The sequence below is a fragment of the Podarcis vaucheri genome (assembly GCF_965113315.1).
Source record: "Podarcis vaucheri genome assembly, chromosome: 3".
In the NCBI taxonomy this organism is placed as follows: domain Eukaryota; kingdom Metazoa; phylum Chordata; class Lepidosauria; order Squamata; family Lacertidae; genus Podarcis; species Podarcis vaucheri.
The window spans coordinates 60637120-60664423 of NC_138761.1; the positions used below are offsets into that span (position 1 = coordinate 60637120).

Sequence of the window (27304 nt, forward strand, 5' to 3'; positions counted from 1 at the left end):
CTCTCAGCGGCCATAACATCCTTCTGGACCATCTAGAGGGGCTGCGAGCTGGGGGCACTGTTATACAGTGGTTTCGCTCCTTCCTCCTGGGCCGTGTTCAGAAAGTGGTGGTGGGGGATGAGTGTTCAGACCCCTGGGCTCTCACTTGTGGGGTGCCTCAGGGTTTCGTCCTCTCCCCCATGCTTTTTAACATCTATATGAAGCCGCTGGGAGAGATCATCAGGGGGTTTGGACTGGGTGTCCATCAATATGCAGATGATACCCAGCTCTACCTCTCTTTCAAATCAGAACCAGTGAAGGCGGTGAAGGTCCTGTGTGAGTGCCTGGAGGCGGTTGGAGGATGGATGGCGGCTAATGGATTGAAGTTGAATCCTGACAAGACAGAAGTACTGTTTTTGGGGGACAGGGGGCAGGCCGGTGTGGAGGACTCCCTGGTCCTGAATAGGGTAACTGTGCCCCTGAAGGACCAGGTGCGCATCCTGGGAGTCATTTTGGACTCACAGCTGTCCATGGAGGCGCAGGTCAATTCTGTATCCAGGGCAGCTGTCTACCAACTCCACCTGGTACGCAGGCTGAGACCCTACCTGCCCGCGGACTGTCTCGCCAGAGTGGTGCATGCTCTAGTTATCTCCTGCTTGGACTACTGAAATGCGCTCTACGTGGGGCTACCTTTGAGGGTGACTCGGAAACTACAACTAATCCAGAATGCGGCAGCTAGACTGGTGACTGGGGGCGGCCGCCGAGACCACATAACACCGGTCTTGAAAGACATTGCTCCCAGTACGTTTCAGAGCACAATTCAAAGTGCTGGTGTTGACCTTTAAAGCCCTAAATGGCCTCGGCCCAGTATACCTGAAGGAGCATCTCCACCCCCATCGTTCTGCCCGGACGCTGAGGTCCAGCGCTGAATGCCTTCTGGCGGTTCCCTCATTGCGAGAAGCAAAGCTACAGGGAACCAGGCAGAGAGCCTCCTCGGTAGTGGCGCCCGCCCTGTGGAACACCCTCCCATCAGATGTCAAAGTGATAAACAACTACCTGACATTCAGAAGACATCTTCAGGGAACTTTTTAATGTGTGATATTTTAGTGTATTTTTGGTTTCTATGGAAGCCGCCCAGAGTGGCTGGGGAAACCCAGCCAGATGGGCGGGGTACAAATAATAAATTGTTGTTGTTGTTGTTGTTGTTGTTATTTCAACTCAGTCTTAACCAGTCAACAAGTATAATAGGGATTATTGCTCACCAGCCGGGGGCCGCCGTCTCCATATGTGGCAATACTGTGATAAGCATTAAAAAATATTTTTGAACAAGTGTAGAAACATGGCTACCAAGATTTGTTGCTATTTTACAGTGTAAAAAGTGACCGCCATTTTGTATGCATGTCACTGTGTACCGAAGCAGAATAGGTTAAAGGCAGGGTTGGGGGTCAATGGCAGAAAAGCATGGAGGCCTGTTGCACCTGACACGTAGCACAGGAGAAGCAGAGAGGAAGAACAGGTTATTCTTGTAGACTATGCCAGAGTTCAGATCTCATTTCCTCCATTGTTTCCTCATGTAAAGAAGTTGTAGCAGAATCACAAACCTTGTTGAAAAAGTAAGAAGGTTCCTGAAAATGGGGAAAGACTAAGAAAGTAGAAAGACTGACAGATGCACAAAGTCAAGTTACTTACTTTGGGTTTCCAGTACTTGGCTTCTTCCGCCGGAATATGCTGAGGAAATTGTTGGACCTACAAGGTGTCTTCCCATCCCCAACATGCATACGCACCACATCTGAAGTGGTGAAGGCACTGCGGACGTTCCTCTCGGGCTTGGCAATGATGATATACATCTTGGGTGTGAACATGCACCCCAGAGCTACTGTCACACTCAGGCTCACCGCAAAGCAAGTAGTGATGATCTTGTAATTGCTCCCAAAGTATATAGGTACAAAGGCCAGCCAGATGATACACGTTGTGTACATAGTGAAGGCAATGTACTTGGCTTCGTTGAAGTTGGCGGGCACATTGCGAGTTTTGAAGGCATAGTAAGTGCAACTCATGATAAGGAGTCCGTTGTAGCCCACTGGGGCCACCACACCTAAGTTGCTGGTGTTGCAGATCAGGAAGACTTCCTTGATGCTAGGATAGGAAAGGATGGGGAAAGGGGGCTCCATGATGATCAGGGTAATCACCAAGGTCAGCTGCACACTGATCAAGATGGAGGCAATGAGGACTTGGGCCCAAGCACTCATGAAGCGTGGTTTGCGGGTGCAAATTTTTTTCTTGCTCCCTGCTAGGATGCGTGCAATGCGATTGGTTTTGGTTACAAGGGCAGAGTAGCACATGGCAGAGGAAAGCCCCACGAGGAGGCGCTGGAGGTAGCATGAGGTGACAGTGGGCTTAGCAATCAGGGTAAAGGGGCAGATGTAGCCAAGGAAGATCCCGGCAAGTATAATATAGCAAAGCTCCCGACTGGAGGATTTGACAACAGGGGTGTCCCTATAGAGGGCAAAGATAAGCGTAACAAACAGGGTGACCAGGATACCCAGGCAAGAGAAGGCCACTGCCACAATGGACTCAATGTCACGCCACTGCAGATATTTTACAGGGATGGGTTCGCAGCCTAAAGGATACAGAAAAGAAAGACAGATAAGTTTAAATGTGTAGCTAGAGAAAAAGCATTTTTTCCAAAGAGAAACTTTGAATTAACAGATATTTATTTATCAAGTGTAATTTATTTTTAAAGTCTATACCCAATAACTCTAACATTTCTGGGGTGGCTTACATACATAATAATGACTTACAAATCATTATAGTTTATCTCTATACCTCCATCCCAATATTGGAAGGGTAGAATTTTTTTACTCTATGCAAAAACTAAATTAGAGAGAAGGAAAGAAGGAAGAAAAGAAAGAAAGAACTTGGAATATTTTTGCTATTATTAAGCAAAGCTAGATAATAAAAGGATTAATTATAGTCATGGCTTTTCTTTTAAATATAATCACACTCTTTTAATAACCTGTATACCAGTTCTTATTCTGTCTGACATAATCCAGCAGCATGATCATTTGAGAACATGGCTTGGTGGTGTGACCTGTAGAGTCAGAAAACCACACCTATTTGTATTGCATATCATTTTAAAAGTAGCTACATTTTTATTTTCTTAGCATGTTTATGCTAACTGACCAATGTCATGTGCTAACATATTTGATTAGCTAAAAGTTATTGTTTTGAAAGTGTAGGCATGGGAATGTACAGTAATGTCTGTATATGCTTGCATTTTATGTGCCTGCTGTGCACAGGAAAAAGGCACAGACGTTTCCAAGAAATGTACGGGTTGGATGTTTTAAATAATTATTTGTCGCACACAATTTAACTCCCTCACAATGTTCCAGCAGACTCAGTGCTGCTATAGTCAAGCATAATAAGACATGTGGTGATAAACTATTGTAAATATACCTGCTGTTTTAGATTCTTTAAAATATACAACATTTCCAAGCATTTGGAACAAGCTTGAGTTAATGACCTGGAGGCCATCTTTAAGGGGGGGGGGAATGCCTAAAGACCCTTGATTTATTTGCCACTTTTAATTCAACATTTTCAGAGTGGTTAACAATACCTGATACACACACACACCAAACAGAAAAAGGCCATGCTGGAAACAATAATAGCAGGGGATAAATACATGGAAGTAAGATGTGGGAAAATAAAAAGTTCTGTGCCTGGCAGATCAAAGGCACTAGATGTGCTTCTAAGAAAATAGTTTACATGAGTGAGGTGCCACAGCTCTCTTCTCCATTGATCCCCACCTTAAATAGATGACATGGGCACCCAGAGAAGGGCCTCTGAGGAAGATCTCAGTATATAACAGAGGCGTGCACCAGCCACAAGATTTCAATTCCTGACATCTCCAGGAATGGAGCATCACTCCCTGAAACCCTGGAGAGCAATTCCCAGTTAGTGTCAACAATACGTAGCTCAATGGACCAATGGCCTCACACACACACACACACACACACACACACGGCATTTCCCCTTTGTATTTAAGCACACTCTCCCTCTCAGTTGCAATACCTGTCAGTTCTGTGTTGGGCCACCATCCCAGGTCACAAGCTTTGCATGTGAACTCATCCTGCACAAACTCATTTTCCTTACAAGCTGTGCAGATCCAGCAGCAGCTTACTTCTCCCTTCCTTATAACCTGCAATAAACCCCCCAAAAAACAATGGAAAATGTTATTTAAAAATATATTAAATGGCATCTCGATTTCACTAGAGTAATATAATGTGTAGCGCAGTGAAACACAGCCTTGGGAAATAGTGATAACCGAATCTTTCAACTTGTATTCATGTCTCAACTTGCTTGGTCTAAATTAATTTTTTACAAGTACAAATTCTCATTTGTACTTTCCAACACTCTTTCTCCTCTCCCACTCCACAAGCTAGCAAACAAATAAACCCGGAAACTACAATGGATACAGATTTAGTGCATAGGATCACATGGTTTGCATGCAGGTGTTCCCAATGTCAGTCCTTGACATCTCTATATAAAAGAATCCTTGGTTGCAGCATGGAAGAAGTAGATACCTTTATCTAAAAACAACTCTTCATATAAATACTGAACTAAATTAGTGATGGAGAACCTGTGGCTCTTTAGATCTTTTTGGACTCCACTAACCTTTAAAACTGAAGGGTTTTAAAAAAATTATTCCCAGTCCCCTTTTAAAGGAACGTTTTGCTCCTTCAAGCTAACTTTATACATGCAATATATTCTCATTAATACCTCCTTTTATGCCACATGAGCATGGTGGATGGTGAATTGCATGAGATACAAACTGCATGAGATACAAACTGAGTTGGTAGATAGGTATTTTGCATGCCGTTCAAAACTGCTTGTGAGCACAAATCCCACCCAAGGAATCTGCTGTTACATTTTACAACTTGCTAATATGCTGGGTATTGATTTGGTTCAGTAACATTTACATTGCAGATTGTACACATAATGCGGTCTGCCCCATTAAGGAAAGTCAGTTGAGGAAGAAACCAAAGTTCTAATTACACAAACTAAAGCCAGGTTTCATGTGCAAGATCAATAGGCTTTCCATGTATCCAAAGGGACAAGCATTTGTTAGAAGTTTAAAGAGAGAATGCTAGTGAAAGGAATTAGTGTCACAGTGGCAGGATGATACCTAGGAAACAAGCTGAAACTTGGATCCAGCCTCTCCTTCCAAGAGTGGGAGCGGGAGATGACTTCTTATCACTCTCGCTTCAGACCCTCACACCCTCCAACGATATGCTCAGGAGGGCTGGGTCACCATGGGAGGGCATAGAATGGCAAGTTAGAAGGGACCCTGAGAGTCATCTAGTCCAACCCTCTGCAATGCAAGAATCTCAGCTAAAGCATCCATGACAGATGGCCATCCAACCTCTGCTTTAAAACCTCCAACAAAGGAGAGGCTAATAATAATAATAATAATAATAATAATAATAATAATGCTGTTCACATGGTTCCTGGAAGCAGAACAAATTTTTGCAAAGATATGCAGATTTACTGAAATGTTATGTGAATCTTATTTATTTATTTATTTATTTATTTATTTATGGCACTCTGTCTCAAGGGATGGCTACGATTTATCTTAACCAGGCATGTCCCGCAGGTTGGTTTAATATGGCCCCTGTGGCAGTTTATTTCCTGGGGTAAAATCCTTTAAAAAGGCCCTTTTTTGTCGGCCCCTACGACCCTTCACTTCATCAAATCTGGCCCTCCTTGAAAGAAGTTTGGACACCACTGATCTTAACAGTAACTCCCCCACCCGCTGCACAATAGAGATACCTCAGATGAGCAAGCACTGGCAACATACCTTAATTTGACCCTTCAAACAGGGGTCACTACACACCGACCGGACCATTCCACTTTTGTTCATCTGAATCTTATTGTCATCAATATTCAACACCCCTTCATGCCAGGTCCCAATATAAACATAATCATAATGGTTAGCTTCTATGTGCTGTAGGTTCATGATGTCATACCTGGGGGACAAGAGCAGAGTGCGGTAAGTCAAATTAAACATTTCTAGGCAGACCAGAGTCTCTTTTTCCTGTTCTGCTCAGCTTCTAAATGGAAGCCTTCTTCCAATTAACTTCTTTCAGCTCATGCTCTTCATGTGAAATCAAATCTTTAGAAGTTACTGTTTTGGCCACAACTTCCCTTCAGTTTGTCAGGATCAAGTCAGGGCAATGAAATAACTGGCTTAAAGATAAGCTAGGCAACTACTTGGGGTACCAGAATTCCAGGGCACCTGCCTATTAATGTAAATTTATCAAAGAAAGAACCACCGTCTTGCTGGTACTTTTGGCTTTAGCAGCATGGAGATGCCATCCTGTGTCGGTGATTGTCTGTGTTTCATTTAAATTAAGTAATATAAAGCACAATCATGCAATGCTGAGTTATTGAAATAAAAATGGAAATAAGGAAATAATTGCGTGTATGATTTTAATTTTAAGAGAGAAAAAAAGCTTGGTGGTTATTTATTTGTATTATTATTGTCACTTTTCCACATTAATGTGTTCAAAGCAGCTCACAAGACTAGAACAGAAATGCAAATTAAAAGCACCATTACAAGAAACCAACTCTAGGATGGATTCACTGCACTCAAACAAACCGTAGTTCATTTCAATAATACTAGTATTTTAAATTCACTGCAAAATCTGCAGCACCAGTCCTTAACACACAGTATCCGATGATGTTATTTATCAGTTTCTTTATACAGGGAGAAGGTTTCTGACTGAATATATTTTAACAGTGTCTGAAGAAATCTCTGTCGTCTTTTTAGCAGTGTCTGAAAGGGAAGAGTAAGGAAGAACTGCTGCGGTGTGGTCACCAGGGGTTTGAACTATCAGTGGCTCTCTCTCCAACACTCATGGGGCATGGCATTAGTTTTATCAGTCTCCATTTGTAATCTTTGTATGCAACAGCCACTAAAATTCCATTGGCCCTTCAGACTGAACCTCCCCATTTTGCCTGTGAATGAGGCAAGTCCCAGCTTGAAAGAAGTGGTTCTGTCATTGATAAGATAAGCCCGCAGGCTCAGGGACCATTCTTTTCTTTTCCTGGCACCTTCTCTCAGGGAACAGCAGGCAAATCCTTTTAAAGTGATCTGGCAGATGAGCCACCTGTCTTTGTTAAACCTGTGGAGGTCCAACCCGTGTTCTCATTGACTTACGGAGGCTTCTGATGATGTGCTCTGAGAATCCTTGACATAAATTAATCACAGGGTTGTGTTTAATAATGGATGGAAGGCGGCTCTGCAAGTGTCTCATGAACATTTAGTTATCCAAGTGGAAAATCTGCTGTTCGCCTGCTCATGGGAGGCAGGCTATGTTTGCAGAAGACCAAAACAAAGTCAGCCTACATGCTTCCAAAGGCTTTTCACCCTCTGCCCACGCTCCTTGCCCACCGCATACCAGCACTACATTGTAAGGAGTCGTTTGCTGCCACCACGATATGCTGCTTTTTCTCCTTACAGGGAAAAGGGACTGTGCAAAAGGGAAAATTGACAGCAGTAATTTCAAGGTGGGGAAGAAAGAAGTAGGAGTGAAAGGAGCAGAGGAAGGAGGAGGCGGAATCACCACTGAGTCTAGACAGACAAGCTGGTTGTTGAGATAGAGAAGAAAAGATGGTTGTGGGTGGCAAGCAGAGGAGTGTTTTGATCAAGATTCAGGGACAGGAGAAAGAAGCAGCTAGAAACCCTTTACTTTGCTTAGAAATTGCAAGAGACAGGATTCTTTCGGGGCAGCCACTTGGTCTGTTTAGCTGGTGGCTTTAGACTCAGGCAAAGGCATTTTCTCCCTTGAGTGTCACAACCATACAGATGCAGAGAAAAACTGTACAGAAAAGCCAGACAGGTGCTTGTGTCCTGAATAGTAATGAGGGGCAGGCAAATCAAATGGATTCTGAAGAGCAGAAGGACAGTGCCCCAATCTTTTTCTCCCCTTGAGGTTGAAACAAGATAACTCCTGTCTCACATTTCTGCGAGTCAATTGTAAACTGTATTTTCGGAAGATTTCATGCCCCAAAGTTCCAAGGGCATCTTACTTTAGTTTCTGTATGCTTAGATGTAACTATTTCAAGTAATTTTTTCTGAGCTTTCCCCCAGTTTGCTAGGGGCTCTTAAAACAACAGGGAATGTGGGAAACTATGGTTTGTGCAAACCATAGCTAGTTATCAAACCAAACTAGACCCTGGTTTGATACCATGGTTTGCTACCAGACTGCAGTTTGCATTATGAAACAAGGCACAGTTTGTTATAAAATGCAAACTCCTGTGGTCAAAAAAGAGGAAATGTATCATTAAAAGAAGGTGGGCAAAACAGGACACAGAGATGCACAAAATTTGCATAAGCTGATTTATAGTGTTGCATGCCATCCCAATCTCTGAATGGTGTGAGATTCCAGGAGTTCCAGGCACTTAGTCAGGGTTTGTCTTTCCTTGTGCTTTGAAACATTCTGTTTCTCTCTCTAGCTTGCTGCTTTCCTTCTAGATCACTTCACTGCCACTTCTGCTCCAAACTCTGTCCTTTTCTGCTGAGGGAGTGCTAACCTACACTGAGTCCCTTAAACCTCATCACCGTACCAGGAAACTAGCTTGGCTATTTCCCAGAATTAGAACATTTTATTAGTTTTTAACACGTGCTAGATCCAGGGATTATGGGGTCTGGCATCCCTGCCCCCCAAAACTCATAACACTATGTATAGATACAAATTTGGAAATATTTGCTATAATTTAAATAGAAATACAAAAATCTCATCATGGCAAGGAAGACTTTAGACCAGTGCAGTTGCTCAGTCTGTTGCACAGTTGTCAACTGTTGTGTGGCATCTTCAGGGCACCTGCTCTCCCTTCTTACAGTTCTTGAGCTTAGACTAGACAGCTCTTAAACTAGAGGATGACCTCAAATAGAGGCCTGCCTTCGTAAGTGTTGGTGCTGACTTTTAAAGCCCTAAGCGGCCTTGGTCCAGTATACCTGAAGGAGTGTCTCCACCCCCATCATTCTGCCCGGACACTGAGGTCCAGTGCCGAGGGCCTTCTGGTGGTTCCCGCGCTGCGAGAAGTTACAGGGAACCAGGCAGAGGACCTTCTTGGTAGTGGCACCTGCCCTGTGGAATGCCCTGCCACCAGGTGTCAAAGAGAAAAATAACTACCAGCCTTTTAGAAGACATCTGAAGGCAGCCCTGTTTAGGGAAGCTTTTAATGTTTAACAGACCATTGTATTTTAGTATTTTGTTGGAAACCGCCCAGAGTGGCTGGGGAAACCCAGCCAGATGGGCGGGGTATTAATAATAATAATAATAATTAGAAGGCTATTCTCATTAAAGCAGGATGCATTACCACCCTGGGCAGCACACAAACCTGATGCACATTATCATGACAACATGGTTTGTTACATCTGTAATGTCACCTTACAATCTTATGCTTGTCCTATTGAGTTCAGTGGGGCTTAGTCTGCAGCCTTGATGACATGCCTGTTGTTGACTGAGCCTAATTCTAATGTTCTGCTTTTGAGCATATAGTGGACACGAAAACCTGACTAGAATTTGCAATGTGTTTTGATGAAGTACAGATAGATGGCCAGTCAAACCTGTGGCCTCTAATCTGTCCATAAAATGCCAGCTATTTATCACACTTTGCCAGATGCTCAAAAAGCCTCCCAGTTTTGGAAACCCCAGGCTGCATAAACATCATTTATCTTTTTTTCCAGAAGCCAGTTATCTTCTGTGAAGGAACATTAGATTAGCCTGTTTTGATGCGCTGGTGAAGGACTCAGGGCTATTTATGTCTCACCTGAAGAATTTCCCCCTTTAATATTTGTTATAGATCTTTACTACGGCTAACACCAGCCCACAAGATCTGCAGGGATATATTCATTTAATATTTCTTAAGTACATAGTTTGCAGTTAGTGCAGAATGCAGCTGCACGATTGCTAAAAGGAATGAGACTTTGTAAGCATAGAACACCTGTGCTCAGGTGTCAACACTGGTTGCTAATTTCAAGGTGTTACTATTAGTATATAAAGTCCTTAACAATTTGGGACCAGTTTACCTGTAAGATCACCTTACCCCATAATATGTCTGCTCAACCACTTTGATGTGCAGAACTGCCACTATTACAAGTGCCACCCAATACCAGTTCCTAATTTGTGTGGCAGCATCTATACTCTGGGAACCTGCCTAGTGACATCAGGTAAGTGCCTTCACTGCACTGTTTTCAGCACCTGCTAATATGTTTTTAGTTTATTGCTGTTTTTACTTTAATTTTTTTGAATGTTTTAAATAGTTGTTTTTACAGCATGCTAGTTGGGACGGATGGGAGTTGTAGTCCAAAACATCTGAATTGGGGCTGGTTAGCAAATGCTGCACTGGAGTACTGGATATCGTATATGAATCATGTTTTAGAACAGAACTTTGCTTTCTATCATTAATTTGATACACACAGTATGCAAAAAATAAAAACATTTATACCATCTGACAGTCTACAGAATTTATTTAAGTTGTGGCTCGTAATTAGATCCATCAAAGAAGTCAATTGTGAAATAATCAGCAAAGCATAAAATGTTTTTGATATGTATTCTTTCATTTTATTTTGTTCCTGCTTTGATACCTACTGAATATTTTTGTATAGATACATGGTCAAATATAAAGGCCTCTGCTATTTCGTCAATGAAGAAAATAAATGTAATTAAGAATTCTTAATATAAAAATGAGTGATTCTTTGTGAATAAACTTATATGGAGTGCATTCTTGATCAGCTTTGCACACCTTATATTAAGCCTTTGAGTCCACCAGAGGCTTCTTACACAAGTGGTGTTTGCTCATTTTTTTTATAGGTGTTACCTTTTTTTGTATTACGTTGCAATGCTGTAGCAAAATGTGTGAATTTGAAGCTTAATAGCATAACAGTATTTTCATATAACTGAGCTTTAAACCTCTACTGCAGGAAATTAACATAAAAACATTCTTATTAAAAAAAAGTATGAAAATGAATTATTTCCCCCCCCCCAACAGTTTTTTACATGAAACTTTTTTTGGTTTTATTTTTGCTTCATTGGAATACCTTCTTTATTGGTGCCTAGCGCTATCATATGAAGAAGAAACTCAATGGCCTTTTCCTTTGTTGATTAACATGGTGGTTGGCTAAGTTGCTCCCCTTTACTGGTACTATCCATCTGCTGTACTACATAGCAGAGATGGAGTACCTGCAGTCCTCCAGATGTTGCTGAACTACAACTCCCATTATCCCTGTCGATTGGCCATGCTGCTTAGGGCTTGTGGGAGTTGAAGTGCAGCAGCAACTAGAGGAGCACAGGGCCCCCCTCCCCACCCCTGATTTAAATGTTAAATGTATCCCTGTTAAATGTATCCCCATATTGCTTCAATTGTATAAGCTAGGATTATTAACAAGGCAAGACGCCATAGTTGCTTACCTTCCGGGAGCATCTCCATTCTCATCAATTCGAACTTCCTCTCCTGAAACGCCGATGAATGAAGAATTGAGCAGAAAATCCAAGAGTTTGTTTCCATCAATGGGCTTCATAGCATCGCACAGTCCAATGTGTCCTGGGCAAAGGGCATGATGCATACTTTGGAGGCCGTGAGCCATAGCATAGATGGCATTGATAACAAATCCCATTTTACTGTCCTGGACATAGTTTTCTTCCAAACTTTCATTGCCTATAAGTTAAAGATATTGCATAGGATGAAATTTAAACATGCAAAAATACCAGACCTTATTTATATATAAACATTGATTTTTTTTTTAGGGAACCTGTGAAGGAAGTTCAGTGCACACCCACATGCTGCTTCCCACTTCTAAATTACCCCCTCAAAAAGTGACTGCCCTTTTCTTCTTTTTAAAAGGGTCTGGGATTCTGTTATTCCCATTTGTATACAATGTACTGTTAGCCTCTCCTGCATCTCCTTTTTTCACTATTCTCCTATGATAAGATGTCCCCATACATATCACTGAAAGGAAGACATGCGATCACAAAAAAGACTCATATGTTCGCTTTCAGTGCTTCTGTGCCCTTCTCAAAGCCTCCCTCATGTATTGGAGGGGGCCCTCAATTGTGCCTTATGCCAGAAGAGATAAATCCAAAACGTCAGCCTTCTTTCTTTAATCCTTCATGGGACAGCTCTTTATCTCTCTGTTTTCACGCAACAGAAAATATGACAATTCTATTATGATCCTTACGAGCCTATTATGCAAAGTTGTCTTCTCTGCTTGCACCTATGGCTTAGTATCAAGTACACCATCATCCCCAATAGCATCAAAGTGTTATTTTCATTATGTGTGGCATCTGCGTGCTCCTCCACCACATTTTGGGGCAAAATATGTATCAATGTCTAGCGGTGGCACTTCTTAATATTTAGGCAAAAGGACCAAGTGATCAAACAGCACACTTAGGCTCTCCTTAGTCACATCTTGAGCAAGGTGGGTGATTACTGCCTCCCCCTAGGTTGCTCTCAAACACAAGTAAATTTGACAAAAACAATGTTCTCCATTCAGCAGCCATGCTCACAGCCTAACATTTCTGATAATCTCAGACTGGAGCACTGTTACTTGTATGTCAATCACAATGAATTTCAGTGCAATGGCATCACCTCCATAGCCGCTCAAATATTGCTCCAGGAAAAGTATAAAGCTACTTTACAGAACAGTGCAAGCAAAGCATCTCCCAGCGGAATAGGTATAAGTTATGTTAACATGCTAACAAGCAATGGCAGATAACCCACAGCCCAGTGGTGTACATTGGCTGTGGATTATCTGCCATTGCTTTCTGTGGACTCCCAAGACCCATCACCATATGTTATTTTTAAAAAGAAATAAATTTATTAGTATTATTATTATTTTAGTGTTGGTATGGGTCTTCCACTGTGGTGTCATTAGGCCAAAGGGTTTTTGGTTTTTTTGCTCTGCAGGCTCCCCATTTTGATTTGTGTGTGTGTGTGTGTGACAACTCCCCTTATAAATACAAACTCCCCTCTCAATTTATCATTTTGTAAAAACATAAAAAACTTCAACTGTGGGCCACTATAACCCTTGGCTTGAGTAAGGCTAGGCCCCTTTGTTCTAAAGCAAAGCCATATGTGTAGAAGTTTTAAAGCATTTCTGAAGTAACATTGGAGGAATCACATGGAACTGACACTCAACTGTTTCAAATTGATGTCAGAACCTTTCCTTTTTACATTACAAAGGAGGTTAATTGAAAACATTAATTAATCAATGCATTCTATTGCAACTGTAGAGATTAAACTGTCCCAGATCTATTCACACTGTGCTATTGATTGAGGTTGTGAAGATAGTGGTGGTTATTGATTGCAACACAACCTTCAATTTCCCCCCTAAAAAGTTGTTTTGGCTAGCTAATAATAGCTGCAACAACCAGAGAGGTGGTGGTGCAAAGCATGGGCTGCTAACAGCAAGCAAGGCAACCTGTGTCTGAATTACTTGGATTTACAGAGTTGGAAGAAATCATGGGGATCATCTAGTCAAATCCTTCCTCTCAATGCAGGATTTGCAATGCAAGTTGCATCTGTAGCATCCCTGATGGATAGCCATCCAATCTCTGCATAAATACTGAAAACAAGAAAGAGTCTACCACCTCCTGAGTCAATCTGTTCCACTGTTGAACTGCTCTCACCACTTGGAAGTTTCTAGTGATACTTAGCTGAAAGGAATTTTCTGGACAGATCTGGAATACTTCATTTGGCAGCAGTGTCTGGGCAAATGTATGACAGCCCAATAAGCAGTGCTGTTTTGGCCAAAAAAAGCTGAGCAACTTTTCTGTCTGGATTTTCACTGTTTGAAATATGGCAACCCTATCAAAGGTCCACCTAGTCTAGCACTCGGTTCTCACAGTGGCCAACCAGATGCCCATGGGAAGTCTGTAATCTCTACTCATTGGTTCTAGTCCTGTCCTTGGAGAAAACAGGGAACCAGCCCATCTTCTCCAGACCGTAGAGTCTTTGTGAATGATAACAATCATTGTAGTTATGGACACAAAGATCTAGAGCAGGGCTATGGGACTCCCACTCCCAACAGCCCAGCCACAATGGCCAGTGGTCAGGGATCGTGGAAGTTGTAATCCAGCAATGTCTGGAGGTGTTCCAGCCTTGAGCTAAACTCTCAATCCAGCACTGTGATGTGAATGAACTGTTTAGCTTTACCTAAACACTGCAGCTAATGGGTAAGAACAGCACAGTCAAAGCATATCTGTACTGGGCTCAGTCTGCTACTTATATAAAGCATTAGAAAATGAAATTCCAATTAACTTCCCTTCTATGTTCATTTGCTACAAAACTACTACTAACTTTTTATGACCAGTAAACATGACTGCTGGTAGGGATTAATAATCGCTGGAACAAGTGACTTTCCCTTGAAAGAACATGCCACTTTTTAAAAAGAAACATGGGGGCTCAGCTCATTAATATATGCAATAATAAAGTGTGAATTAGTTTCCCATTCTTTTGGGAGCATCGGACGACAAATTTCATTACATTAGAGCTGAAGAAATTATGTTAGCTATGCATGAGAGTCAGAATTATTCAGATGTGTTTAACCTATAAAATGAAGCCTTTCTGGAGTATAACTACCACTCTGGTTGTGCTTACACAACTTTCTTTGTATTATTACTATTAATTTTAACTAGTTTTTCATATATAATATCATACAATATATACAATTCTCTATATAAAGCTGAATATAGTTATAGCAACTGATCAAGCATACCCAGCTCACTAACATTTTACTCCTAATTTATTCAAATCTTTCTATAAAGGTATGCGGTGTTTTGACCCGCATCAATACATGCCTAAATTTATTGTGCTCTCCATACTACGACAGGCAGTGTTTTTACTATAGGGCAACTCCATGCTTCAAAGTACTTGATAATGAGGCATGGCAGGAAACTCGGTGTCCTTCCGTTGGACTGTGATTCCTGGATGCCCTACACAGCATTCAAAAGTAGGGGTTTATTTCTAAAGAAATACAGGAAAATACCAGTTCTGTGATGATATTATTGTTTAGCATTTTTTTCTACTTTGTGACTATGTAATCTTTCTGATTGCATGTAACCTTAAACCATTTTTTAACACAGCACATACAACCAATCCCCTCTCCCCCTGTACAGCTGATTTCGTTTCTGTTTCACAGATTCTCAGTTTGTCACTACATAGTTACTACAGGCTGTGTTTTATCATGAACTCTGGTTAACTAAACAAGCCAGTTTCCTAACTTGTGGCTTCACTTTGGCTTGTTTTGAAATTGACCAGGGTTTGTTTTAAACCACAATCACTGGTTTCAAGCAAAAATTTGTGAAACTGAAACTAAGCACTGGCAAAGACTTTCTGCCAGTCATGTGAGAGAAAGACAGAGTAAGGAGAGTTGGTAATCCCAATGCTTTGCTTGGGCTTAAACCATGATTTAGCAGGACCGGGCCCCTTTTCACAGAGGATCTTGGAATCTTCCAGGTGGATAACATAATACTCTATGCAGAATGGTTTTGCACACAGGCACTCCTGCAAACCTTAAACTGAATGTGTGGTAGTTGGTGCCATCTGAATGGCTCCTCCACACATTGGGATGACACCAAAAGAGAGCTAAGCTGTGTTGTTACCAAGATATCTTATTAATAAAATGATTAACATATCTAAATAAAATGATTAACAGATTGTTACTGCAACTGAGACACTATGGCCAGGGGACAGGCAAATGTATGTAGACTTTTGGCCAGAGACTGTGGCCAGAGGTTAACAAATCAAATCATTGTTCAGCCATGAGGTCAGTGGTGGTCCTGGCAGCTTCAGTTGTTCCCCATCTGGTATCAGCCTAGTTTATGGAGCCACTGGGGGCGGACAAAACAGTGGAAAATATTGTATATAGAAAATATTGTATACATTGTAAAAGAAAAAGAAAAAAAGATCCTTGGGTACCAGATGCATATAAAAAGAGAAATTATTTGAAATTATTATTTCACGCCACACCAATCTCTGAGTGGTGTGAAATTCCAGGGTTTCCAGGCATTTACTCAGGGTTCATGATTCCTTATGGAATGAGGCACAGCAGAGATTGTGGTGCCTTTATGCCATATGGTTTATTTACACATATATACAACGATGGAGGGGTTCACAGCATTAGCACTCCAAAAGGGTTTTGTTTCTTTCATAGTCTCAGAAATCAAACATGGCTCTTTCTCTCTCTCCAGCTCTCAACTCAGGCTTTTTCTTTCCACCATTTGCCATCTGGCACAGAACCTCCTTTCTTTTGTTTTCTGAATGGGCCATCACCCAGGCAATCACCTCAACACAGGAACCCATTGTGGCTTCTATTTTAACACTTCCTAGATCTAGGGGTTAAAAGGATCTTGCATATAGCCTACTTCCCTCACCCAACTCATAACATTATAATGTGTTTTCACTGCTAGGAAGCTTTTTGCTTCGCATACTACAGACTTAAACAAAATCAGTGCTCCCTGCCATATGCTGAGTCAAGCTCCTTTTTAGCTGGAATACAATAAACTTCACCTTTCTGCAAGCAGCAACTGGAATTAAAATACATCATACAAGCACTTTGCGGAGGTCTGAAATGCATTAAGTATCTGGGAGCTTGAAGGGCACCTGAAGCAATAATGAGTTCAAAAGGCTGCAGACGTCACATCCAAGACGTCACTAAGTAAGAGTGGTTTCATTCCAGTGCTCTGAAGTATTATTTTATTTGCCAAGAAAACAGAGGCTTTGCCCACCTACCCATTCAAAGCCATTGACATAATTCAAGTTTGCCTTGTTAATGAGAGAGTAGAATCACAATAGCTGTTAAAGGATCTGCATTCTAAATACTGAAAACAAAACTGCCTCATGTCATATAATAGTAGGTTATTTGCGTGTCAAGGTCCCCAATACACCCCAAAGGAAAACACAATTGACACTTAATTTTTGTTTAAATTTTTTTGGCATAATTTTGGCCACAACTTTATTCAAATACAGCAATGTGAGTGGTTGCTTAGGCATTGGTAGCACTAACTGCCCCCGCACGGGGACAGCTCTGACATTCGCACCCCCTGCGAAGTCAGGAAGGGTAAGTCACCTGGGGAGAGAGACGGGACTGGAAACCATGCCTCACCTCTCCCCAGCATGCTCCCAGGGGCTTGCATGGCCCTAGCCCCTTGCCAGGGGGTTTCGGACAAAAGCATGGAGCAGCCCCTGGGTTCTTTTAACGGTAAAACCCTTCAGCAGCAGCAGCATTTTGGAGGGGCAGGCACAGCCGAATCCATACCCCTCCACCACCACCAGCATTTTGGGGGGCAGGCACAGCTGAATCCATACCCCCCCAGCAACTAATTCCAGACCAATGCCTAACCACAAACCTTACAAGTTGTGATGATTTGCTACGCGGTAGGCGAAAACCAAGTGGCACACACTAATCAGCCAAATGGCAAAATTCCTACCGGGCCCCTGCCCCAAAGCAGATGACCCCATGACAGGCAACAGCAAGGTCAAGCAAACAGCCTAACATTAGGGAAGGGAGGGCGGGTGATCCGAAGCACGTAGCGAAAGAGGACGTCCGTTGCTGCGTGCCTTGTATTTAACAAATAGGGCTGTCAATCACTAAATGGCAACATGTAATTTTCCCCAGTAACAGCCTGCCCCTGCTTACGAGTTGGCCAAACCATCTGCCCAGAAACAGCAAGGTGTCTTGGAATCCCCAGCCGCAACACGTGCTCTCCGTGATGGAGAACACGCTATATTGGATGTGGCTCGGGACAGTGCCACAGTGCTAGCTTACTGACAGTTGCCTGCCAGAAGAGGAAGACAAGGTGGTGGGGCCTATCATGCTCTTTCGGCACAACCTGCCTCACACATTTGTGTTAGGGAATCATTCTGGCAGAAACAGATAGAAGTTTCTAGAAGGTTCCAGGTTCCATAACATTTGTGGCACTTTAAGCATGCCTATAAAAGGAGGAACGATCGGTTTCACTTTTGCCTGACACCTGATGGCAGATGGAAGACGTCTGACGAGGAGAGCTGCATCAGGACCGCTAATGAGATGACGGACTGTTCCTGTAATTATGCCGTGCTGAAGAGACAGAAAGACTTTAACTGAAAGAATGCCGTTAATAGCTGTTTGCTTTAACGAATGTAAATACTTTGCTACCAGAATGCTTTTTATGACCAGTCAGGTAATAAATCTCTTGACCGTGATATCAAGGCATCGTTGAGTGATTTATCACAGAATAACTCCAGTCTACTGTTAAATAGTTGGAAAACGGTTTACTGAGGTGCCATTATAAAAGTATCTGTGCAGCGAAAGGGTGATGGGCGGTGTTTTAATAGGCTGTTGTGACGGTAAAAATGGGGGGGGCGAACCATGTACATGCCCCCTCTTGTGCTCCTTGAAATGGGCTATATAAAAATAATACATTGTTATATTTTCTGGAGAGATAAAGAGACCTTGATTTTGAGTGTGAGGCCTTTAGGTCTGAAACCCTCATGCATATATACTATTATTTATTGTGATTTGTTTTATAATACCCTGTGAAGCTGCAAAATATCTAGCAGTACTTGATGTATTTTCAAGAAGTACCTTTAAAATAAAGCACTTATATTGATTTAAAAGATTCAGTGGGTTTGGAATGTCACTTTAAACCTGAATAGCAGAGCTATTGACATTTAAATACCTTTGTCTGTATTACATAGAATATAGAGTTAGGAAGCTCAACAATATTGCTTGGAAGATATTATACATTTACTAGTAGGAACCTTCAACAGCGTATCTCCAGCTGTCCCTAATAGGAATGCTCCTTTTTAGCACTACAGCCAGCCTGCAACAGCAGCCTTGTAGTGCTGTTTGGGGCTTTCAATATTGGGGGACACCACACAGACACATTTTTCTTTCTTTCTTACATTTCTGAAACCTTCCCCTGCTTTGCTGTGCTGCAGGTTCTGGCCAAGCTCTCAGCCCCAAAACTATGTACTTTATTTCTCTACAGCAGTCGAGGAAAGTCTCTGGAGACTGGAAAAGGGTACCTGGGGTATTTTTCCTTGTGTCCCTTCTGAAAACTCCCTATAACATCTGCCAACACTTTTGACATCCCCTAGGGTATTAAGGAAGACTGACAGGCCAGTACACCCCTCCCTGCTTTCCTCCCCATGAACCCTAAACATGCCATGTATTTACCCACAACCAAAGTTGAGCCAGAAGTTGTTAGAAAAGGTTTTCTAAGAAAAATTCAAAAATCCCTTCCCACTTCCTAGAATATTCTCCACCTTCTTTTGTGGCTGCCACCTATTTCTCCCTACAATGCCCTTGAGCCAACACAAATTAGGGGAGATGAGGGAGAAAGAGTCTGTGCTATGAAGTTAGCCCCACTTCCAATAAATTGGTGAATTTCTCCTTTACCCTGACACAAATATTGTAAAATATTGAGAGGGGGGAATTTTTACCCTCAGTGTTCCATGGAACACAGGAACCACTGAACTAAGGGTCATGTTTCTTTTTTCTTTTAGTTTACAAACTTATATACTTATGCATACTTTGAATATTACCTGCCTAGGTATTTTATGTATTTATTTTATCATATGCATCCTGCTGTTCAGTGGATGAGGTTTCTAGAGTGGGAGACGTTTCAAGAGAGGGGAAGGAAAAGGACACCTTTCCCTCTTTCCACTCTTTTGAAACCCCCTGCTTTGCCATAAAGAGCTCAGATTTAGGGAAGTTTCTGAAAAGGGGAAGTTCAGTATTCTAGCCCTTCATGGAAAGCCCGTGGAAACATAGCCAAGTCCTTCTGAGGAGCCAATATATGGGAACCAGGAACATCATTCTTCCAGAAATGAGTATTAATTATCAATAAGAAGGGAATGTAAGTGGTAGGTGAGAGGACAGAAGTGAATTTTCCCCAATGGTTTAGCTACCAGAGTATTTTCTATAGTGATGGGATATTTTGAAACAAGCTGTAGTTCCGCCATTTTATCTGCTGGCACAAACACTTTTAGGATTCTGAGCCACCTAATATGGAGAAGAATGTGCTGATTTTGTAGTTTCAATGAATTATGGCATAGCCTAAAGTTTCGATCCAAGCAACTATTCAAATCAGTTACTAATGCATTGCATTCAGATCATATGAACAGGAAACACTGCATGGACCTATAGTCCTTTTGAGTCCAGCCCACTTCAATTTACCTTTTCATGTCTCAAGATTGAAAGAGATCCAGATACACACATTAATTACTGTATCTCAAATAGCATTCACAAAGGAGAAAGGACTAGATTTTGCCCACAAGAGGGAGCACATCATTCTTCTCTGCCATGAACTTTTGTTTCTTGCTCAGAGACACAGCTGGAAAATTGGGGAAAGTAAAACATTCAACAATTTGGAATCCTTCAGCTGACACGAACATTGGTGTCACCAGGCTCTATTCAATGTTAAAATTAGAATGTCTCACTCTCAGTGGAAAAAACAGGCATCTTAATATTTATTCCATTTAATTTCCAAGGGATAATATTAGAAAAGGTGAAATTAATGCCAAACCCTCAACCCAGTTAATGAAGCAAATTAGTTATCAAAAAACGAGGTAAGCAAAAATGAAGGTCAAGCTTGTATGGTAGCTCTAGCAGACTTTGACAGAAATGAGATTTCCTCATTCCTGAGGTAAAGGAGATGGAGGGAAACCGCTGCTGGGTTTCTTTCAGCAGTGGTGGACAAAAATGAGTCCACCTTCCTCACAGGTCTGCCACAAATCCTACATAGTTATTTGGAGAGACAATCCCTCATATGTTTTTCCCCACAGCATTAAAAAAATGGAAAATAGGAAAGGGGTGGCAGCCCTAAAATGCTGCCAGTAGTCCACTGGATGCCATTATCAAAAAATGGCGCTACTCTCTTCATCAAATGCTGACATCAGCATCCATATACACATCTGAACACAGCAATGTGTGTTTTCCCTGTACATCTGCTTCGGCAACACTTCCCACTTAATTACACAGTTATGCCATGGAAAATGTAGAATACAGAGTTGAAGCAGGTATTACCAAATATTTGAAATTTAAACTCATCAACATTTCCAATGTTGAGTGCAACATTTTACCCTCCTGAATTTGAGTACATTATATTTTATATATATATATATATATATATATATATATATATATATATATATGCTTTCGTAGATTTTCACGGGTACAGGAATGCAGGTTTTGGTGTCTTCGGGTGTCTTCCCGTGTAAGAGTCGGGGTGTCTGTGCGACGTCTGTGCGACCTCGTCGAAACGTCGCACAGACACCCCGACTCTTACACGGGAAGACACCCGAAGACACCAAAACCTGCATATATATATATATATATATATATATATATATATATATATTAGGAGCTGTCTGCAAAACATTTCAGATATTCAATACTATTGTGTATATAGTTAAATATGAAATACTATTAAATATACTTTTGCAAGGTATCTGATAAAATGTATGGAGTCAGTAGTATCATGCAAGAAACCTTTCATTCACTGTACTCATGATTTCCCTTTTCTTTGGAAGCACTGTGAGGGTTTCTTAATAAGAAACCTCTGGCTAACTGGGTGAACAACCGCCTCACAAAGGTTAGCTCAATTTGAACTATCAGCTAGTAACACACCATGATTAAGCTATCCCACTAGCTCTCTGTTGTGAGCTACCAGACAGAGAATTAGCCTTACTAGAGGCGTAGTAATGGAACCAGTTACAAGATCAGCACATAATTCAAACTATGGCATTTGCTGCCATAGAATGTAGTAATATCCACCAATTTGGAAGGCGTTAAAAGGATTCAAACAAATTCATGGAGGATAAGGCTGTCAATGTCTAATAGTCATGATGAGTGTGTACTACTTCCAGTAACACCATTTGCCGCTTTTCCCAAGTGGGGAATATGCTTTTGCAGTCATGTTTACTTCCAGGCTTCCCATAGGCATCTGATTGGCCACTGTGAGGACAGGATACTGGACTAAATGGGCAAGTGACCTGATCCAGCAAGGCTCTTTTTCTGTTCAGCCTCAGGGTTAATTCAGTTCTTCCATCTCTGTAGTCTGCACATAAAATCCCATTCTTTTCTGTTCCTGAGATCTCTGTTCCCTTGAGTGACTGTTCACATCATTCAACATGACGAGCTTGTTTAAGATCAAGACTGATGCTCTTAGACACAGGCAATGCAGACCTTAGCATGCAATCTGTTCCATGCTGTGTTTTGTCCTTAGCCTTGGTTAGCGCATTGGCGCTTTCCAGTGGTGCTCAAGGGACACAGTGCCAACACAAGACTAATCCTAATTTCAAAGACGTGACAGAAAGCTGCAGGGTGGATAATGCACTCTCCTCCTGTATGGACCCACTTAATGTTGTTGTTTTAATGTACCAGTAAGCCAACCAGTAGCCACAGTACAGATTGCATACCAAGACATATTCCATAAGTCCAAAGCTATAACTCCATTTCACAAACAGCCACAATTCCCAAGGAAGCTTAAAATGAAAATCACACCTGCAGTCTGTGGGGATGATCTGAAAGGGAAATCGCATGGGGCACATCAGCCATGAGCGGTGTGTCATAAAGACATGGCCAGATATCTAGGCAGGTAAAGCTGGGGCACATTAATTTGTTATCCCTGATCTTTAGTGTTGCATCTAGGCTTCTAACATAAAACCCCATATTGCACATATTAATTCCATCTCTTCTGATCAATAAGGGGTTAAAATTAGTGCTTAGAACAAAAATCAGCTGTGCTGAGCCTTTTCAGAGGAGCAAAAAAATGTACAAACACAGCATATTTCTATGATTACTTTGAAGAAAATAAGGGGGGGGGGGGAATCCCACACATTTACATTGCATTTCCTGTCTCTCACCAAAATCTATTCCACCCCCCTCAATATATAAACTAGCATGGAATGCTTTTCAGGATAGTTTTACTTATGTAAAAAAAGTTGCCCCCACACACAAGAGGGAGGTGTCACCTAGACTCAGGGGACACCATGAGACTTGCAAAGAGTACAAAAAGGGTTTTAGAAAAAGAAAAAAGAAAAAAACCTAAGGGGGCAAAGATCCCAAACAACCTCAAATAGCCCAGTGAAGGCCGAGTATGCTCAGTGGGCTCAGAACACTGACAATGCAATGGGGAAATGAGAAATCAGAGAAGAGAAATGGAGCAGCTGGAACCCTGAACAGGGAGAACTCCATACTTGTTGCACATCAATGGCTACTAACCATGATAGTTACGTGATTACTGTACAGAGTCAAAGGGTTTCTGTAAAGGGACAACAACAGGAGAGGACCTTAATTCCTTGCCAGGAGTCCCGAGAAATCACTTCTGGAAAGAAACAGCATGTTAAAGTAAAGAAAAGTGCCATCATGATAGGGATGGGTGAATCTGTCCATTTCAGTTTCACTCTGCTTTCCATTTTCCCTTTCCCCAAAAAACTTTATTTCCATTTGCCACATTTCTCCACAAGTTTGTGAATTTTTAAAACTCCTCATGAAAATTCACCAAGATTTTAGTCCTTGTTATTTATCAGTTTGTTGGCATTTTAGTACTGATGTACACATTTTAAATGTGATTTTGCTGAGTACACCTGCACATTGTCCAAGCAATTTTTCTTAATACAGGGCATACAATGCACCCTGAAAACCCAAATTATATATTTTTGAACATGCATTTTTATTTGCTCCTTCTGTCATTTCCACCCCCTCAGTATGAGGGCACTTGCTGGTTGTGGGGGGGCACCTATCCCAGAGGGCGAGAAGAGGTTTGGCCATTTGTCACGCAGAACAATCCTACTGGTGGTAATGGGGGGGGGGAGAGACCTGGGGTATGAAGGCCACTCTCCCAGAGATCATAGGATTGTCTCTAAATAATAACAGGGAGAGACTGCACCTCATTGGCAGAGCACATTCTTTGCATGCAAATGGTGCCAGTCAGGTCAGTCTCCGTAATATCCCCGGAAGGCTAAGATAGATTCTCCTGTAAATTTCTGGAGTGCTGCAGCCAATCAGTATGGACAATATTAAGCTAGATAGACTATTGACCTGACTTAAAGCATCTTCCTTTGTTCCAGAAAAAATCGTTGTACTAACAATTTATTCAGTTGGGAGCAGGGATAGCTCACCAGTTATATTATAACCTCACTGTCTTTTTGACATTTCACTGAAAGCAGGTTTTTGTTTGCTTTGCTTTCCCCATGTATGTAGCGGGCGTGTCCACTGGCTCTACTGCACAATTAATTTTAAAATGGCTCCTGCCTGCTTTCTGACTGCTTTAACAATGTGCACACAAACAGCAGGATAGATGCTCGAAGGCAGTTTCAGCACCGTGTGTGAAAGTCTGAAAAAATGCCTCAGGCCTTGTCGGCAATCAAGCCAGGTTTTCACTCTATTCTCCTATTTTACCACCTGCAAATTTATTTTAGAATCAAACAAAAACTTCTGCTTTGCTGCGGCAGGAGAGAAAAACCAATTAAGAACCGGTTAAACAGAGCCAGAGGACATCTCAGGCAGCCTTCCCCAATGTGAGGTGCTCTTCAGATGCAGCAGGATTACGGCTCCCATCAGCTCTGACCCTTAGGCCATGCAGGCTGGAACTGATGGAGACTGGAGTCTAACAACATATGGAGAGCACCACAATGGGGAAAGTCCGACCTAACACACCAGTTAGATATCCCATCACTGAACATTCACCTCTGGAGTGCCAGGGACAGAGTTCCTTAGTTCATCAAGGAACAGTAGTAGCAAAGTCGAGACTGCCCCATGTTGACACAGCACCTTGCCTACCACCCCACCATGATTTGATGGTGGGGTTTCCTCCATGATTTCATGTAGGCTTTTACTGCAATGCAGAAGCAGGAATAAGAGAAGACACATGGGCAAGGCATGGCAAGCTCTTGTTTGCATAACAACAACAACAACAACAACAATAATAATAATATATGTATATATTTACCAGTGCAGTTCTTTTGAAAGTTGGGGTTCTCTAGAGGATGTCCTGGAATGCGACACTGGAACCTGTGCTGCCAAAATTCTGGGAACCAGGGATTCCGCGTGTTGGTTTCCAGACGTATTTTCAAAAAATAGTCATCGAATGACACGACGTCCGGAGACTGCAGCTTGATTGTGATGCCCCCATTTGCTTCAGCTTCGTACCCTTCAATGACTTCGTCTCTATCTGCCCATCCATCACTTAAAAAAGGAAGGAAAAGCTATTAAGAGGGAGCCAAAAGGAGGAAGGAGAGCATGTCAAAAGGCATCTTGATCTTGTTGAAGCAGATGCCCCTTAGCAAATCAAAAGGTCATTTCAATATGATGTATTAGAGGAAACTATGAGAATATATGCTTCGTCTCCCACATCACCTCTATGTAATATAACTTTCTGTTATTTATCCAGATTGGTATACTCAAAATCACTTGCAGAAAATTAGACTTTATAGAGATGGTGGCTGATATACTTTCCGTAGCAGCCCTTTTGTAGCCAACAACACTCAAGAAGGGAGTGTTAACTAGCTTGCGGAAACTTCAAGATGTGCAGAAGTATTAAAAATAATGGTGGGAGTCCTAACTTGCTGCTTAAGTGGGAGCAGGGATGGAAGACACAGGGGAAGGGGCATAGAATGGAGTATCCTGGAATAGGGCATGACTGGCTATCTGGAATCCTGAATAGGAGCACTATACAATGCAACATTTTGCCGTCGTCCCCACTTGCAGTACTGCAAAACTTTATTCTCAAAGTTTCCAACTCCCGGGCCCAAAGAAGTGCTCAGCTACATCCTTGCTAAAGGACACTAGTCCTTGTTCACTTACGCTGGTTGCCAGGGCATGTTTAAGCCCCATTCAAGGTACAAGTTTTCATCTATAAAGCTGAACATGGCTTAGGACAAGCATAAGAACATAAGAAGCGCCCTGCTGGATCAAATCAACAACCCATCTAGTCCAGCATCGTGTTCCTCAAGTGGCCAACCAAACATCTATGGGAAGCCCACAAACAGGACATGAGCACAACAGTTCTCCCCCACTCATGTTCCCCAGAAACTAGTATTTAGAAGGATACTGCCTCTGATACTGGAGATAATATGCAAGCCATATTTATTAGATTCATACCCCACCTTTCCTCCCAGAAGCTCAAGGTGGCATATATGGTTCCCTCCCCCTTTTGATTTTATCATCACAGTATCACTGTGGGGGGTGCTAGGCTAAGAGACAATGACTGGCCATTGGTCACCCAATGTGTTTCATGGCTGTGTGTCTACTAATTTTGTGCTGGTTTAATCCTCCAAAAATTAGTCCAATCCCTATTTGAAGCCATCCAAGTTGGCAGTCGTTACTACATCTTGTGGTAGTGAATCCCATAGTTAACTATATCCTGTGTGAAGAAGGACTTCATGTGTCCTGAACCTTCCACCCTTCAGCTTCTTCACTTGTCTCTGAGTTCTAGAGTTGTGGGGGGTGGGTTCTCTGTCCACATCATGCATAATTTTACACACTTCTATAATGTCCCCTCTGATTTGCCTTTTCTCTAACTAAAGACTTCCCTCATAAGAGGAACTGATCCACCCCCATGATGCTTTTGGTTGCTCTTGTCTGCACCTTTCTTCCAGCTCTATAATAACCTTTCTGAGGATTCAAGCACAACTCATGAAGGTGATGATCTAATTTAAACCAAACACAGTGGTACCTCGGGTTATGAACTTAATTCATTCCAGAGGTCCGTTCTTAACCCGAAACCTTTCTTAACCTGAGGTGTGCTTTTGCTAGTGGGGCCTCCCGCTGCTACTGCGCCACCGCCGCACGATTTCTGTTCTCATCCTGGGGCAAAGTTCACAACTTTGAGCAACTACTTCTGGGTTAGTGGAGTTTGTAACCCGAAGCATTTGTAACCCGAGGTACCACTGTAAGGACCAAGAAATGCATCCCAATGTGTCAGAACAGGGAGGAATGAAAGATGCGTAAGAAAATTCAGTCCGCTGAAAAATCATCCATCTGCTATTCATACACAAACACGTTTTTCCAATAGGCAAATAATCCTTTTCCTCCTGTGATATTGTCAAGGCAAATTGGCTCTGCTAAAAACGAGAAAGAACCCTAAACCCTTCCAATACAGACAAACATATTTTTATTGGTGATATTTATCTGATAAGACCCACTTTAATGCTTTTCAAATGAATCACTTGGGTGAGGAGCTTTTGACTTTGTAAAGGTTAGCTCATAAACTCTTTGGATCATAGTTTAGTGGTTTTCTCCAAATCTTTCTGTTGTCCCCCAGAGACTAAT

The 27304-nt window shown here is 41.9% G+C and overlaps 1 protein-coding gene across 5 annotated transcripts in view; it reads right to left on the minus strand.

Moving 5' to 3' along the window:
- Positions 1-27304, minus strand: part of GRM1 (glutamate metabotropic receptor 1) — a 169621-nt gene that overhangs the window by 25756 nt on the left and 116561 nt on the right. For all 5 annotated transcript variants that reach the window (XM_082215208.1, XM_082215209.1, XM_082215210.1 and 2 more), the window contains 5 exons: positions 24984-25219; positions 11457-11703; positions 5837-6005; positions 4051-4177; positions 1669-2599 (listed from right to left, as the gene is read on the minus strand). In XM_082215208.1, the coding sequence (XP_082071334.1) occupies positions 1669-2599; positions 4051-4177; positions 5837-6005; positions 11457-11703; positions 24984-25219 (1710 nt within the window). The remainder of the gene's footprint in view (positions 1-1668; positions 2600-4050; positions 4178-5836; positions 6006-11456; positions 11704-24983; positions 25220-27304) is intronic.